Source organism: Rhodnius prolixus, unplaced genomic scaffold, assembly GCF_049639745.1.
Source record: "Rhodnius prolixus isolate KJV_2025 unplaced genomic scaffold, Rpr scaffold_10, whole genome shotgun sequence".
NCBI lineage: Eukaryota > Metazoa > Arthropoda > Insecta > Hemiptera > Reduviidae > Rhodnius > Rhodnius prolixus.
In genome coordinates, this window is record NW_027411615.1 from 15526119 (window position 1) to 15544270 (window position 18152).

At 34.0% G+C, this 18152-nt stretch overlaps 1 protein-coding gene across 8 annotated transcripts in view; it reads left to right on the top strand.

The window, feature by feature from the left end:
• The window catches only part of LOC141457137 (rap guanine nucleotide exchange factor 2-like), a 519728-nt gene that overhangs the window by 451496 nt on the left and 50080 nt on the right, over positions 1–18152 (top strand). Inside the window, exon 1 of one of the 8 annotated variants that reach the window (XM_074133695.1) lies at positions 15097–15321. The exons of the other annotated variants lie outside the window; for them this stretch is intronic. Within the exon in view, the coding sequence (XP_073989796.1) occupies positions 15187–15321 (135 nt within the window). The 5' untranslated portion in view covers positions 15097–15186. Of the gene's footprint in view, positions 1–15096; positions 15322–18152 lie in introns of those variants that run through there. 8 annotated transcript variants of the gene reach the window in all.

The following is an 18152-nucleotide window of genomic DNA, read 5'->3' on the forward strand; positions in this document are numbered from 1 at the left end:
CGATGAAATTTACATAATTTTCTTGCCACTTTATTTTATATTACATTTGTAGGAGCTGTAGTGAATTTATCTTGGCCCTCGCTTTACTTACAAATAGATTCTCTTACTTCTGGTTGTTTAGACTTTTACTAAAAAATATTTTCATTTATATTATTAGATTTTCCAATTATTTGTTCGGCAGCCTCATATTTTTCTCTTTGTTAGAAAGTAACGTATTAACTAGATAATAAAACCGACAATAACGCTTTTAGCAACAATTTCAACAAGATCTTTCTTTATTTTTCAATGTTCTTTCAGTTATAAGTAGTACTAAATAATTGTATTTTTAAGAAATCCAATTTATATTACATTCAATTCTATCTTATTACCAGATCTTCACCGAAATGGTAAATATAAAATACATACCTTTTATTGCGCTTAAGAGAAATTAAATGAACTAATTAAGGTAAAATATCTGTTTCATCATAGATTAGGCCCTATGGAATGTCAGAACTAATGATCATGTTCATATTTCGCTGCTACAAATTTTCAACAATATTTTGCCGATCTAAATTTTGACAACAAAGACTTAATTCCACAATTTAGATTGTCAAATATAAATATAATAAGAATCTATCGATAAGAAATCAAAAGATATTGTAACGATTACAAGTAATAAAATGTAAAGTATACAATTTAAATGAACAAGAAATATTGGTTCTCATCTTTTTGAATTTCTCTCAAATGGGTTGTTTACAACAATGAGCAGGCTGAGAGCGAACCACGCTGTGTGCGGATAGTATCTTCACAGTATCAACAAAAGGTCGTCCTCTCCTGTTTGCGTAGATTGCAATGAGGAGGAGGATTTCAAACATATAATAATGATATGTCCACGTTATGTGGTAGAAAGGAAACGCATGTTTGACGATATATACAGGTATTTAGATGCACCATTTCGCTACGAAGACATAATATTCTCCACCAACGTCTATGTACTTGAATCTATAGCAGAGCTAGCAATGAAATATGAATGTGTTTAAAAGTTATAGCCGATTAGAATGATTGCAAGAAAATGATTAGAGAAGGATTACGTGATTTTAATTTCGGTTAAGCTATAAGGATGGCAGGAGCACAGAGAACTGATCCATCCATTAGTTGTAAGGTTTATGTAAATAGTTGTATATAGTAGAGGGATGAATGTGTGAAGCGAATGTAATTATAAGTAAGAATGGAGAGTGAGTGATATTCTAGTGATAAGCACCTAGACGATGCTGGCTGTACGGCGGAAGCCAATGCCAAAAAAAAAGGCTAAAAAATAAAAATAGCTCTCAATATAACAATTGCAGTGAAACATTTTTGCCAAATATTGTAGTTTGTAAAGCAAATAGTGATCAAATTGACAAATATATTAACAACTTTATTATAATAATAAAGATGATTGTCAAATCAAGTATACGAGTACGTAGTTTTTAGGTTTCTGTTCTTAAATTTTTGGAAAACTTGGTTACTAGACGTTATAATTTTTTGTTTTTAATGTATTTATTTAAAAAGAGACTTTAGACAGAATAATGGCTAATTTTTATACATATTTATTGTAGTATAACTTTTTCTGTAACAGTTTTTCTCAAAACTATGTTTTAAAGCAATTCTCGAGACTTCCCTTAAAATGTTATTCCATTTTTAGGTAAGGTTTTACTGACTGTAAATTGTTGCTAATCGAATTACTAAAAAAAAGTAAAAATGATAAGTTTGAAAGAAATATAAAAGTTGTATGTACTTATTTTCTTCTCTTTGATTAAAAAAAATGTTAAAAAAATGCTATAAAAGTTTTATGAAGTTCAATATTTATTACGAAGCCTCAATTCTTGGCCAAGTACTTATTCATTTTTTTTTTTCAACTTGGTGCGAGAGGGTGGATTAAAAAAACTGCAGATATTAGAAAAAACTTGAAGGGGCATTACTCCCCTTTTCTTCACTTACTAAACTTTTGGCTTAAGTGCTACGCCTCAGCAAAGAGAGGGTGCAAGGACCTTACGATGACTTATGGGGTACTCGGTGAGAGAGATATCGATCAATAATTTGTACATTCTTATAAATTTTAAGGGGCTAACAAAAAGAAAGTGAATTAGTTTAAATATTTGGTGGAGTTTCTCCAAATTTCTGTAATTTTGTTGCTGATTTTCAATGTTCAGTAATCAACGCATTTTGCTTTCTAAGCAACAATGATAACAGTAAATAACATTCACACATATTAGAGTGGAGAAGTTACCCAGTGGGGTAACACACCAATAACATTCTACATTCTACTGACTCTTCATCAGAGAGGAGATCGAGAGGCCACTGTCTCTTAAGACGTCTGGAAGTGTTGTCTGGACATGTTCTGGAAGATAGATGTTGTACAAGTGGATTGTGATGAGATTGAATGTTAAGATGGAATTTTCTATAACGTGTTTTTGCAACTCGTGTGACGAAAGGGATGTTTAAGTCTGGGTGACGTAGAAAGGAGCGTTTACTATAGAGCGAAGAATTTTAGACTGCAAGGACTGGATCCTTTGCAGATTTGAGTGTTTGGTTGAACCCCACAGTTCGATGCCATAAGCCCAGACTGGCTTTAATATACTTACATATATAAGTCTTTTGTTGTCCAGAGTGAGTTTTGATCTGTTGTCGAGTAGTCTTTTCAGTTGTCGGAAGCGTCTGTTGAGTCTGTCCTCCATGATGAATCCATGTAAGTCTTCTGTCAAGGTAAAGCCCAAGGTAGCGGACTACGTTGACTAATTTTCAATGGTAAAAGAATGGATGTTGCTAATTAAAAATTGAAACTACAGATTTCATAGTTTGATATCTCTTTGTTGTGAATTTATACAAACCTCCAAGGAACGTCATATATGAATACAGAGAATTGTTAGAAGAATTATTTATTTGTATATTATTTAGGAGCTATTTATTTATTTATTTTTTTGTAAGATTGGTGTAACTGGAAATTTATCATAATAAATAAATCTGAAAATGTAATTATACACATTTTGAAATAATGTCTTTTATGTCATCGTAAACAAAATGTAAATAGATAACGGTTTCGTTTTTACTTCCTTTGTGCAGCCAATCTTTTCGAAAGTAAAACACAAACTGTACACCGCAGATAACCTCGTTAAGTTGCTTTTTTTTTGTGATAGTGTGGCCTCTTTCTGAATTAAATTTCCTCCATCATTTAAACGGCCTTGGAACCCATTATTATGTTAGCAGTGGTTCCCATAACTTCTTGTACGATTATAGGACCACTTTAGGTTACATCGTGTGTTTCAATAGGATGAAAAAAATAAATGCCAATTTCAGTCATGATATTTATTGTGCCGAGCTTTCGACCTAGGGACTAAGTCATCTTCAGGGCTTATTGTCTATATGATATTTTTACATGGTTATTTTTAAGTTGGTGCATCCTCTGACTTGTCTACTTATGAACTCAATTTATTGTAGTTTGAACGTGGTTTGCTCGTACGGTCCTGCGAATTCGCGCTTCAGCATAGAACTTGGCTAAGATGCACTTTATTTCATATCATGTGGCCCAAATTGTAGGTAACTTCTTCCTAAATTATGTGATTTCTCTTGAGGTTGTTGAATTTTTACAATGTGTTCCTAATTTAGAGTTACGGGCGTACAACCGTCCTAATTATCTTAAACATCCAGTAGATCAGGGCAGCTCTCAAGGCAGTCCCGATCTGGCAAAACGTGGTCATACGTCCATGATTCGCCCTACCAATTCTGAACAGATGTAGATGGCCCTAGCCTGTCAGCTATCTGAAACTTGCCCGTAAACGGTTCTGTTCTTGACAAATTCGAAGGAATCTTTTTCGCATTCTCTTTTTGGACAACCCTTGCTATTCCTTGTTTCTCTTTTTTACCATTGTATTGATTTTCGCTATAATCCTTTGTTTCGTATAATCCTGATGAAGTTACTGATTTTATTATTCTTAGGCAAAGGGTATAGAGAATCTTCCTGTATCATTATGGATAGCCTTTTTTGTTGCACTATATGCACTCCGCATTTTTAAGTATTTGATTCGTTCTTTGATTGTTTTAATTTTCTTTTTTCAGTTTCACTATAAGCATACAGTGATTATAGTACACATAATACATAAGTACATCCGCTTTAATTTGAAACAATTTGACCGAAAATATTATTTTAAATGGGATTCTGGAAGATCCACGATTCTGATTCCAATTGTGAATATATTCCTGAATTACCGCTGGAATTACCGAATTCATTCAAGATTCTCTTCATTTCTGAGTGAATAGAGAGTCCTTCCTCTTCTTCAACTAAATGTGGGAGTCAAAGCTTTTAAAAGAAATTAATCAAATGGAGCAAGAAAGACAATTGTGTTCACAGCTCTTATTTCTTCAAATTGTCGATATTCTCTTTCCCAAAGCATCGCCCCAGCACATAGACACAGCCAGAGATAGAGAGATAGATGTTTATGACAACTCCATTTTGAAAATGACATAGTTTCAAGATTTCCTTTCCCGCTGGTAGAAAAATGCCTTTTATAATAGAAAGTTTTCTAAAGATATTTTAAGTAAGACAAGTTCTCTCCACTTGCGGCTGGGAGAGAAGACCATTCGCTGACAATGTTACCGTCAATCTCTAGTCTAGAAGAAAAGGTACCTATCTGCTGAAACGAGTTCTCCCTTCCGCCGCTGTCTGTGCAAACAAACACGTTGCTCATAAAATGGCCCGAGTCCATTAGTATCCTTTCTTCTATCCTTTCACTGTACCTTATTGATTTAATTTCGTCCTTTTTCTTTTTGTTATTCTTATTTTCACCAATTAAATTATTGCTATTCAGAAAAGGATTTCATTTAAAACGCTGTGGAAGACTTCTTTGTAGCGTTTCCTTTTCAACAAATAGGACTGGACGGAATCCTCTAAGAGAGTGCGACAATAGATCCTCTGGTTCGCAGTCAGGAACGCTGTCTGGCCAATCCTCGAAGAATCTAATCTTCGTCTCTTACAGCTTAGTTACCTTGGAGCTTTACTCTTTCTATTTTAATTAACTTTTTCAGCGAAATTAAATTAATCGATTTATTAGGCTTAGAAAATGGACTGTATGTCGACTTATTAAGCCTTCACTAAATAGCTCACTTCTTCTATCAATTCTAAATCTATGTATTCTGTCATCTTTATAAAATTAAGAGAAAAACCAAATTAAAGAACATCAGAATTTGAAATTATGTAGCGCTCGGAGAGTAGTTCAGTAGATAGAACTGTGGATTCCCAGGCGGAGATCCAGGATTCGAATCCAGCAGTCTGTCCTCAGATTTCCTCTTCCAAGGAACCTCTTACTGCTCTCACTGTCCGTTGATGGTTATTAGTAACAAAAGAACATTGTCCTTAATCAAAAAAAAAAGGGTTCAACATTGCCCTAATTAGCTGGCCTTAATTAATGGCTTCTGACGTAGGCGCTCCCTAATTAATAAATATGAACTCCGCGTAGGGCAGTTTGAAAAGGGTTCGAATGTGATTATAGAAACCAAAAAGCTCGTATCTCTCTCTCTATCTGAAGTACATTGGTCCCTTTCCTGCCCTACAAAGTGAGTGGGTTTACGTTTCGCTGAGCTTGCATTGATTAGTGCCTCGGCCCATTTCAGGTAATCGCCCATTTTTAGCGTGGGAGATCCCATAATAGCTTTACGCAGCCGAACATTTATAAAAAGTAATTTTTGATTAAAGTATAAAATAAAACACAGGAAACAATTTTTATTTTTTGTTCTTAAATTCTCATCTTCTTGGGTAAATTAATACAAACACATATAATTATTAAATAGCCACAGAAAATTTTGTAAAAGCTATTTTTTCGTGTTTTGGAGATGTCAAAACGGGTATTTCAGCGGAAAACTCGTAAATCGATTACAAAACCTTCTCTTAATAATCGATTATATTGCTTATTCCATGAAGTGTATTGTACAAGTACAACAGAAAATATGATACAGTATACAATAAATTATTATTATTATAAATTTAGAAATCAAATGCTATAAAACAAAACGAATCGCAGCTAACAAAATTAAAACAATCAAATAATAAAGTAACAATAACAATAATGATAAAACAAGTAGAATATATAATACAAATACACAATAAATTCAGGAATAAATTTCCATTTAATTATTAATGAATTAATTAATGAATCTATTAATTATTAATTAATAGAATCAAATCACTCATGTAGAAGTATTTGAATATTTCAACTATAAATAACAGTATGTAATTTATTAAATTTAGGAGGCCAAGGTAGCCGAGCGGTTAAAGGAGGCCCGGCATGGCTTTGAAAGTATTCTGGTTCTGGTTCGATTTTTGGCCCCTGGGCTTTGAATTTTGTTTCATGTTTAATATGAGAAATTTATATAGTAAATTACGGTTAGAGCTAGTTGCCACTCTGTGTAAAAGCCAAATTTGACAGTTGTAACATAAAGCCTACCTGAATAATATTTCTTAATTTTAATTGAAATTGAATCAAAAGTTACCATAATTTAAATTTTTTAACGAAATAAAATTTTTAGATATTTAAAATTATAATTTTTTTTTTTATAATTTCAGAATGCTGTAAGGTTAAGGATCGAGGCGGTTAGGCGGTCTAGTTGTATTACACAATATTACATTATCTTCGTCAAACAGAACGCGGTCTACCGCCACGGGCTAGTCTTTGTTGCGTCAACAAGCGATCTGGTAGTACAAAACTACAGATTTCAACGTGACCGCCTTGCCACCTTTGATCACAAATGAGTGAAGAAATTGAAATTTTATAGAAAATGTGCGCAAATACAGAGTTTTGTTTGGCAATTCACACGGACATTATAAAAAGGTTTTAAAAAAACCTATCTTCATGTGACTCCAGTTCGATACATAAGCGGTGGTATTCCCCTAATTGTTCTCTCTTCTTATTGATTTCATGCACCCAACTTCTTTTTGCTTTGCCAAAGCTAGTAGTAGAAGGAGTTGTTCTTCGTCCGAGCTCATACTCAATAATATAAAAATTAAAACAAAGAACAAGAAAAAGCACTACTACTTCTTAAGAAGAAAGCTCCAAACTGGACCGCTCTAACAAAAGAATCGCATCCTGTGTGACGTGTATCGCATTCCGCCGCGACGACCGCTGGATTGCTGCCCGCCGCGACAGACCGCTTTCTGTGTGCCCATGGCCTAATAGTTGAGATTGTAGAATATAACCTTTTTTAATAAAAACAGCAACTTAAACTGGAATGATTCATGTTTGAACAGCATGTGGGTCCACTGTCTTTAGAGTCGCCCGGTCATATGTGCAGCTCAGATCGCCAGTTAAGTTGAACCGGTGCAGATGATATTGCAGGAACTTGCCATGACCACTCATTATTGGCGACAGCTCGAAATAAGAGGAAGATTATCTACTTCCAGTCTGTCGTAAATAGCTTTGTAGTGCTTCGGTGCTCTAGATCGCATTAATAATGTTTCTCGAGCAAGGAATTCTTAAAATACGAGGAGCAATATTTTAATCTTTATTGGATTAAGAGGAATTAAATTTAACAAAAATTAAGATGATGTATTTAAAGTTATTTATTTTTTTAAAAAAGGATTTCCATTTTATTTAATAACTCGCTGTATTTTATGCGTAAAGTAAATAAAACTGAGAAAAGTAAATATAATTCTGAGCAAACTGAATGACTAGTAAGGGAAATGTGAATGACCTGCGCGGACAGCAATCTGAACGAGTTCTGTGTGTGGCATTCATTGATAACATTTCTATGTCAAAGCGGCACAGTTCTCTCCGTTCTTTGTAGATAGTTTATTAATGAAAGAACATACAGTTGCTTCATCGGCTGTAAATGCATTCTTAAATATTATTTCTCTCTAACAGATCTATGTCTCACTGTATTTGGGCAATGCAATTTATGACATCTAAGAAAAACTGGCCCGTAGGACAGTTGTATAAGGGTTGATCGTCAGAAAGTGAATGGAAAAGCGTAACGTTAAAAAAACACCCAACATTGACAATTTTTTTCTCTTTTTCTATAAAAGATAATATTCCCAAATTTTCTTTATATTATAGGGCATATCATCCTTTATGACTGCAATTTTTTAGCAACATACCAGATCTAATAGATTTCGATATAGAATGCTTTACCGAATTGTAGAAAAAAGTCATTTATATAACTGGTATAAATAGCAATGTTTTAGTGATAATAGTTTTCGAGATATGGAAGGTTAAATTTTGGAAGGTTTGGAAATGTTTCAAATTTCAAACCTCTAATATCTCTCTTCGTATTATTCCGTTTTCAGTTAATTCTTTACAGAATTGTAGAGAAAAGTGTGCTCTATAACTGGTATAAAACGCAATGTTTTAGTGTTTATAGTTTATGAAATTTAGGAGGTTAAATTTGTGACTTTTTCAAATACATTCTAACTTCAAACCTCTATAACTCTTCTTATATGTAATGTTCCGATTTAAATGAATTCTTTACTGAATTCTAGAGAAAAGTTTGCTCTATAACTGGTATAAAACGCAATGTTTTAGTGTTTATAGTTTATGAAATTTAGGAGGTTAAATTTTTGATGTTTTCAAATACGTTCAAACTTCAAACCTCTGTAACTCTCTTCGTATTGTTAAGATTTTAATGGATTCTTTATCGAATTGTAAAGAAATGTTAGCTCTGTAACTAGTATAAATAGCAGTATTTTAATAGTAATAGTTAATGAGATATAAAAGGTTGAATTTTGGTGGTTTTGAAATGACTTCAAATTTAAAACCTATATTAAACGGTGATAAATTATTCAGAGTCACTTAATTATTTTTTGAAATTGCTTTTAACTCATTTTAACTCCGTCAAGAACTATCGAAAAGCTACTAGTTTCCAGTGGATTTCTTATGGATTTCATTCTGAAAAATGAGAGCTTACCGCGTTTACTTGCCTCTCAGATGGTTTTCGTTTGAACTGAAGTAAACAGAAGCATGTATTTTAAAAGATTAATGTAAAAAAAACGTAACAAAATGCTGTCCCAATACAAAATAATCCATACAGAAATAATTTGAAAAGATTAAGTACAATGTTAGATAAATTAGATTTCCATCAAAGCTTTTGGTATTAGTTTACTAGACTTGGATAAAAGCCTCGCATTTATAACCTGTAAGCCGATATCTACGCATAATTCCCTCTCACCAAAGAAAACTGACATTTGAGAATCGATTTCAGCACTTTGCGCCTGTTAAACATTTGAAAAAAGATAACTCGCAATCGAATAATCGCTATTCCAAAATGAAAAAGAGTGTAGTTCTGTGCAAGAGAGTCCTACATGCAGTATATATGAATGCGTAAAGGAAATTTATGTGCCAGCCATTTTGAAAGGATGCTGTCACTTCTGCTGGGGTAGTAAAATACACGCTACACTTCATACTTCGTATACTACGTTTATTTAATCAAATTGTAGCTTTTGTCACTTTTTTCAACGGCATAAAAGCCAGATGTTAACTCCATTATTTTTTATATTGATCTTTATATAATAGAAAAATATTATTTCTGAAAAATTTATTCATCATATTTCACAGCTTCAAGTTATTATCATTTCGTGTGATTTATAAGAAAGCACAACAATTGAGAATTATGGTGTAATTTTTAACGATATTGCCACAAGTGGTGATATTTTTTCCCGTGATTTTGAGTAGAATAAACGACTGCCTTGTTTCCTTGTCCAATAGATGAGTATGTTACTTGCTTAATGCGAAAGTTAATAATCTAATCAAAATTACTGAAGAAAAATTAATATGCGATTGATATTTTATTGGGTAATTTCACGTACATTCAAATATAAGACCTGGAATTTTTGTTATTTCCTCCTCCAGAAGTCTGAAACAACGAGATATTATCGCTTGAAATCATTGAAATGTTACAAAGGAGTTTGGCTTTTGGGTTTGTGTGGGAAATTATCAAAGAACATTATCAGCTTTTTAATAAAATGAGATCAGAATTTTGAAATGATCATGTCAATTCTCGAGATGCTTCCTTTTAAATTCATTATTATGATATATATTTTTAAAAAACAATTTTAGGACACCTCAAAACATGAGTTTTCTGGATGGAACTCAAAATAATATATCTGTACGATTTCAGAAAAAAAAATTTGGTAAATACGACATTTCTAACGGCATTTTCTCTCGAAGTTCTAATCTGTAGATTGATTGATTGTAAGAAAGGGCGGTTCTTCCAAGAGGGGGAAGGAACGCAGGCAATCCAAAATGCCCGCCCACTCACCTTATATGATACACCGGGGCTTCAAAACCAACAAATCCGACTAGAGGATGTCGGATAACAGTACAATAAACTAATCAAGTAGTGAGCATGGCGACTCAATCGCCACAGCGCACTGAATAAACCTAGAAAGTTCTGGTAAAGATTGCCGGATGCCACAGTTTCCTATAGCGAAACATATAACCTCCCAAAGACGAGGAATCTAGTTTTAGAATTAACGGTGACACTCCCCTACAAAGTCAGCGCAGATTGGCGAGAGTGGGCGAAGCCGCCTTTGAAAAGATGGTACGCAAAATTTGCGTGTCCACTCAACACCAGAACCGTAGCCTTTTTAGACAGGCCTAGAATTTCCTCAGCCTCCAACATCGGAATCCCCACCGTTTTCGATGTAATCTGTAGAGTTTATTTAAAAAAATTAGTAATTTCAAAACATTATGTACTTTGTAAAACCATTCATCCCTATGAATTTAACATTCAGACGACTTCCTCAGATTAGAAGTACCCAAATACAGCTTCTCCTTAAAAAATAATTCAAATTCCAGGCTTTAAATCTGAACTTCACAGACAAATTGGGCTCACATACAAAACTAATTTGTTGAACAACCTTATGCGGCGACCACAGAATTGTTATTTCTGGTTAAAAATATAAATTGAAATTTTGAAACGATTGCCATTTATTATAGTAAAATAAAGTAAAAAATTTAAGTGAGAAGTTGGAGTGGAAGTAGAATGACACTCATGCACTATTGGACAATCGGTGGGCAAAATATATTTTTTGGCAATACCTGTTCGTTGCGGATACAAAAAGAATAAAAAAAGTAAAGTCAGAATAATTCCACGAGGGAGTAAGAGAAAGAAGTGAACCCAGTTATAGTTTTCTCATCAAACAGCTCGAACTCGTTCAAATGACGAATCAATTGAAAGCAAAAAAACACAAAAATTTTCATACAATTTTTTTTTGTATTTTTACGGCTGCTCGTAAACGTTAACTGTAAGTATTGTGGCGTATTACGATTTCTGGATCTGAATTTGCACCGGAAAAATACGGTGAGTTTTCCACCATTTTTGGTGTTTATTGTGTAATATCTGTGTGTGTTTAATAACGGCTGTACTCGTAAATTCTAACTTTTGCAAACACAGATTACACTGAGAAAAAACAACACAGTCTGACTGTAAAACAACTAAGCCACTCCAACAGCCAACCAAGTCCCCCAGTCTGGGGTTCTACCTAACTAACTTTGAACCTATTACCCCTACTGAAAGACAAGAACTGAACTCTGGAGAATATTGTCAATTCTGACATCTACGCGGATCTAATTCCACAGTGACTGACTATTTACAAAACATTTAACCACCCGTACAAGGCAAGAGAGGCACTGTGGAAGTCCGCCAAACCCAGTAAATACAGTCCTATCAATTCCAAGTCTTCAGACGAATCATCAATGTCCCTCTTTTTCTCTTCGTTTCCATAATTATCCTCCATCAAAGACCTCAACATGTATCATATCTGCTCAAGTTTCCTTACCATCTAAACTAATCTATTCATTCATCCTGTACCTGTACCTCTCTTCTAGTTCCCATCCCGGCACCCTAACACGGCGATAGCTGCATGATTTTCTAATGTTGTAAATCCAGATTCAAATACCTGAAGAATATCAACAGTGATTGGCAACTCTCATCGCGTCTCTGTGAATGTGCTATTGTATTTTGCTTGATTTTACATTCCGTACACAGAGAAAAATTTGCAAGGTGTTGCTATTTGGTAAGGAGTGCAATAAATTGAAAAAAATTAGTTTGGTTGAATTAAAAAAAAAAAAAGTTTATATTTGTGAACGTAATGCAACTCGAAACGTTTAATATACAATACTATCCTCAAACCTGTGTTGTCTTACGTCTAGAGCTGTGGGATTCAGCCAAACCTACAAAACATATACGGACATGTCAAACTACATTCAGTCAAAACTACTCCGACAGATAGCTGACGCTCCTTTCTACGTGACTAGCCTCACTCTTCACAACGACCTCAACATCCCATTCGTTCAACAACCCGCCAAAAGTTCTATACTGCTCTCTCTACTCGCTCAAATCCTCTTGTACTGTCTCTCGCCTCCTCTGACATCCCTAACAATCCTACTCGCCGACTGAATCGGCAGTGGCCCCGCGACTTCCTTGCAGTCTGAAGACCTAAACACCATTAATATCCTGTTGAGAGTGCTACCGCTGGGTAGTTTCTCACCTCCTGTCTTCTCGCATTCATTTATTTTATATATTCCTATTTACTTATTGTATATATGTATATACAGATTGTAAATAACAGGATACATTTTTAAAAAAAGAACGTAATGCATCATTTTGTTAGAAAATAATAACAGTTTTTAAAGACTGTCTAAGGGGAACCCAAAATAATCATCAATCAAAGGGGGCTAAGGGTAGGCTAAGGTTAAGAACCACTGTTATAACCTCTAGTACAGCCCTAGCTATCCCTAATACTATATCCCCTCCTTTTTTTAATATATTTTTTCTCCCGTAGGTTTGTTCTCTTATAAACGCAACTCCTACAAGTTCCAAATTTACTAGTTTTACTTGGGCAGTTTTCTAAAAACGCTGTTTGTCCTTTTTATGGCGGCCCACCTAATCACCCTCCAAGGTTCTTGGATTTAGAGGTCCAGTCTTAAAATCAAACTTTACTTTCCAGCATAGATTCATTTTTATTATTACTAAGTATTTGAAAATTTGGCTTATTTTCTTGAAGAGGGTAAAATGTGTATCGATGAATCCCATTTAGCAGTTGTTTTGAAGGAGTATAATAAAAGAGAAGAGATTTGGAAAACGTTCAACCAGGACATTGAGTGAATTTGTTACGTAGTCGGACATTAGATTAGATTAGATTAAATAGAGTGGCCTCAAGGCCTACGCCACTGCGACCCCTTTGGATCTATTGTGGCTCCCCGACTTTAGAGCTCACCCTCCAGACCCGTCCTTTTGATCAGACTCGTAATGCTCGAGCACGACTCCTGGATAAAGCTCACAGGCCTTGGTTTTTCCTCCCCGAAAAATGACATCCTTAGCCACAAGAGTTCCTCACACTGACACAACACGTGCAGAACCTACAAAGGCTATCATCCGCCAGGTCCATGCGATGCATGTGTTTTCTGAGCCTGCAGTGGCCAGTTAATAGGCCTACAATTATCCTTATAGCCCCACGCGGCCTTGACGGATTAATTCTGCAGTCAGCCTTGGCGAATAGCCTCTAATGAACTCTTTCGCCTGTCTCTGTCCTGTGGTGGCAAGTCAGACATACTTTAAACTGTTTCCTGTTCCGAGTTATTTTCGGATTAAGATGGCGTATTAATTGAACTCCTAATTTATGAATTAAAAAACAGAAAGTATTCGTTGTTAACTATATTTACTTCGTGTGAATAAATATAATTTAATATTTATTCATCTAGATCTGTCGACAGTCTTTTACTGAACAGCAAAATTTTTCTAGTTCTCCATTTGACTAACTACTCACAGCCACTTTGAGAGAATGTGTCGCGGGTTTATTTATAAGCTAATAGTTGCATTTATATTTAGCGTCGAATTGTTAGTCATTGAAAACATTAAACTCATTGTTTATATTGGTTGTTTTTGAATTTAAATAGTTAAGAATGTTGGTTTACAGACGGAAATCTATCATGCAATCTATACTACAATTCGTTTTAAAGAAACTGCAGCCAAATGCTAAGAATAAAAAGATAGTTGCTCTGCATTTGGCTGCAGTTTGAAGGGAACTTCCGGCCAAGCCGAACAATTGCTTGGCTGTGTAGGTGTTGGCTGAACAAAACTACTTTGCTTGGAAGATATCCAGCTAGAATATAGTCCTGTCTTAGATTTTTCTTGGCAGTCTAGGTTCAAGTTGAAAGATTCAGAAGATAAGTGATGGTGAAATCCATCCAGCTTATAAGAAAGTCCGTTTCTTAGCATCAGATTAGATATCTTAACATCTGATTTGAAAGTTTATGGTGCTCACTTTTTGAATGTCTACTAATTTAGGTTAATATTTATTTGAACAATTTTTTTTTGTGGATGTTAGGTACAGTGCACTGCGATGTTCATTGATCAAATTTACATCTTCTGATATTCGCGAGATTCAGCACTCCCTCCCTGCTGACCACGTTCTCTGAAAAGACTCATAATCGGAAACGATTCTATAGAGAATATTTCTTAACTACCCCAGGAATCTAAATCTTCCCTGAGCTACAGCTTAGCTGCCCTATCAAAATTGTTAATTGGATTAATCTCCTTCATCTCTGGACAGAATCTGCTGGTACAATCGCATTTTCAGGCCCTCCAATTGAATTGATTCTTGAAGAAACCTAAAATAAACATTAAAGTGAGAGGCAAATATGCCTATCCAAAGTTACGGACTTTTCAAACGACCCTCGTTTAAGTTACAAATATGCAAGTAGGCTGCAAAATTCGAAGGAATTCGGTTTAATGGAATTGCTATTTTTGCAATTTTTTGTTATTAGTCCACTGCTATAAGTGAAGTGGTGCGAAGCACCAAGTCTTTTGCGAACAAATTTAAATATTGATGGTTCCTTTTTCCCTATTGATTGCTGTCCCTTAAATATTTAGTCTAAATTCTAAATTGATCATGTATTTAAACATACTCATATTTCTTTTATGCACATTTTTATATTTAACTGCCAGAATACTCTTTGATATTTTATTTCCTTTTTTTTATTTTATTCTATTCTGTAGTATAAGATAAGGAAAGAGTCGGTGGAAGTGGAACACAGCCCACACAGCGTTTTTGTGATTCATTTTAGTCTGATTGCGTTACTCTTCCAGTATAAATCATTATTACTTTAAATTATTAGTTTTATTGACGTTTTAAATGTATATTACTTTAATTATCGGTTGGCAAAGTTATTTATTGTGTCTTCGATGTATATTGAAGATTCGTCTATCGATAAGATGTTGAAGTATACACGGAAGGAGAGCGTGGCCGTGGCCAAGCGGCTTCCTCCAAGAAGGCGACGATATCGGTCTACCTCTTGCCCAGAAATGACTGTGGAAAAGGTTGGAAATTGTTTAATTTTTCTTTTATAGTTTTACTTTTACTTGTTCATTTAAAAATGTGAAAGAAACGTCACACAAAGCTGGTTGTGTTCTAGAAGTATCTATCTAGATTCTCACGCTTATCTCAGAAATTGGAAAATTTACCTTTGACACGCAGCAACATTTCAGCTATCTCTGAGAATGGGTTGACCCTAAAACTCTTTCAAATTGGGGTGTTTTTTTTTTTTTTTTTTTGTTTTTTTTGGCAGTTTTACTTAAAAATGTTTGAAAAAGTATGATTTACCAGTTTATTTTTTTCAAATGTAGTCCATTAAATTCATCCTTTAATTCCATTAATTAATTTAATTTAAGTCCATTAATTCCTCTACATTTTGTTGCATAACTCTTATTTGTAAAATCTAATATTTTTTATTTTTAAATATGAATTTGTATTAGCTTTTTATGATCGTAAAACATTTATGTTAAGGCAGGGTTTCTTAAACTTTTGTCATTCACGACCCCATTTATGATTGCGAGTTTCTTGACGACCCCATACAAATATAAAAGAAAAATAAATTAATATTTTTTGATGATTTATTTATTAGGTAACAATATACATATACATATGAAAATATATAGTTTTAGAATTCGTTTTGAAACATACAAAAATCTAAAATTAAAAATTGCTCAAAAAATTATAAAATTGTATTTATTGCAGTTTCAAAACTAAAAGTGGATTCTGAGCGTCTTAATTCGCTCGAATATATTCAAGTAGTTGCGTGGTAAGTATTAAATTAAAATATAAGTAAAAAATTTAATGAGATGGATAATAATAGTATAATAATAGCGATCATCGATCGTTTACTGCTGTCGGTGGAGATAGCTCAAAACCTTCAACAAATGCGCGTGTCTAGACGCTGCAAGTCCACTGAATTCCGCCAACTCTAGTGATGTTATAAAATGGTATATATAAATATTTGACATTAAAATCTCTCGCGACCGCAGAATTTTGCTACGCGACCCCATTTGGGGTCGCGACCCATAGTTTAAGAAGCCCTGTGTTAAGGGATTCAATTTAGCGAAGAATCGGCCCAGAACAAAGAACAACTTCTTTTTGCTAACGTTATATTTGTACAACTATATATGCCTGTTCTCCATTTTTGGCTCTTAGTTTTCTGTAACTCAACCAACCCACATAGCCACGTAAATTCTTATGATTATAATTTATATCATTTCTTACAGTTTTAATAAGTTATATCAACATGTTGTATTTGCAGTCCGGTGGTTCAATATTCTAAATTGTTGTAATTGTATTATCCAGGCTCTGAAGAAAAGACGTTGGCCAAAAAGACGGAGTTGTTTTTTGTTCTGGATCGATTCTTCGCTAAATTGAATCCTTAATATTTTTTATTTTCGACTAAGAGATTTTTCGACGTTCTGTATTCAAAAGAAATGTCCTTTTGCGTTCCCGAGTCTGGATAAGTGTTAAGCTAAGTTGAATACTAGATCTTGCCAAGTTGAAAAGGGTTTACCCTTAAGGCTATTCCTGTGGCACAGGCTTTTTAGACTATAATGTACGACCAGTTGTTGAAGCTGTCGTATCTTGTTCACCCCAAAATTATCGTGTTTGCGGATGTCTTGCAGTTTGTGTGAATATATGTTAAAAACGAAAAATCACATAAGTTGAAATTTTATATTTTGGTGTGATTAATTAAATATAAATATTGTTTGAAGAAACATTTTGAGTAAAAACGTTGTAATTGAGAAAGTGAGAGGTGCGTACAGATTTATTAATGATTTTTTTCTTTCTCGAAGTTTCTTCTGTGATCATCAGTGGATAATAAAACAGAAATCAAAAATAATTAATGTAATAATTAAAAATTAATATTTCCTTGATTGCTTTAAAGATTCAGGCAATGTCCATCAATAAGTCGAAAAATATTTTCTTTTCTTTTCTTTTATTTTTTTAGTGGTTTGCCTTAAAAAAAACTTGCATTAATGCATTTTTTATTTTTCAACCAAAACATGAATGAAATAGTTTCCAGTTTTATTCCCGCAATAAAGTTATCTGCGGCTTTTTTTAATAATGGTTTAAAAACCACTTCCTGGCGCCTTGCAGTTTTGCGTTTATCAATATTTCCCAATAGAAATTGAAAACTTGTAAATATTTTGGTAATTTATTATTATTTATTATATTTACAAAGAATAATTACTTATTAACTTTATGTGGAGATAATTAGCATTAGGTATTCACTATGGTGGTGAATAGCCAACGGCTCTCTAGCCGTCTTTAATCCGGAAGAGTTTAAAGACAGGATTTACAGGAAATAGTTTGGACGGAAGAAAACAAGATTCTGGAATTCGCTGAATCTGAATTTGGTGAGGTTTTTTTTTTGCGCTGAATTAATTTATGTACAAAATTCACCCGATGTTACGCATTGTCCGGATGGAGTAGTAAATGGAAGAAGTGCTATTCTGAAGGCTGATTTTATTTTACTAAAAGAATTGAATTCTGTTGAGGTTGAACGGCTTGATAGTTTTCCGCTAAAGACTTCAAATAGGAGCGTATATAAAGTTGGCTTTTGCCATAGACAACTAACAACTTTTAAACTTAATAAAGTTATCCTATTTGTCTAGGATTTGTCATGAACCCCCAGCCAACGTGCGTTGAAAGGTATTCAATAAACTTACGTTACACAGGATTCCGTTTAATCCTATGTCCTAGCTATTAAATGGGTTCGTGTATGGTGACGCAGATAATTGCATTTACTGTTGCCACGTCCGAATACAAAACATGCACTCCTTGCATGCGTTTTTCTCCCCCTAGTTAAAGAACTGCATCGCATTTACAG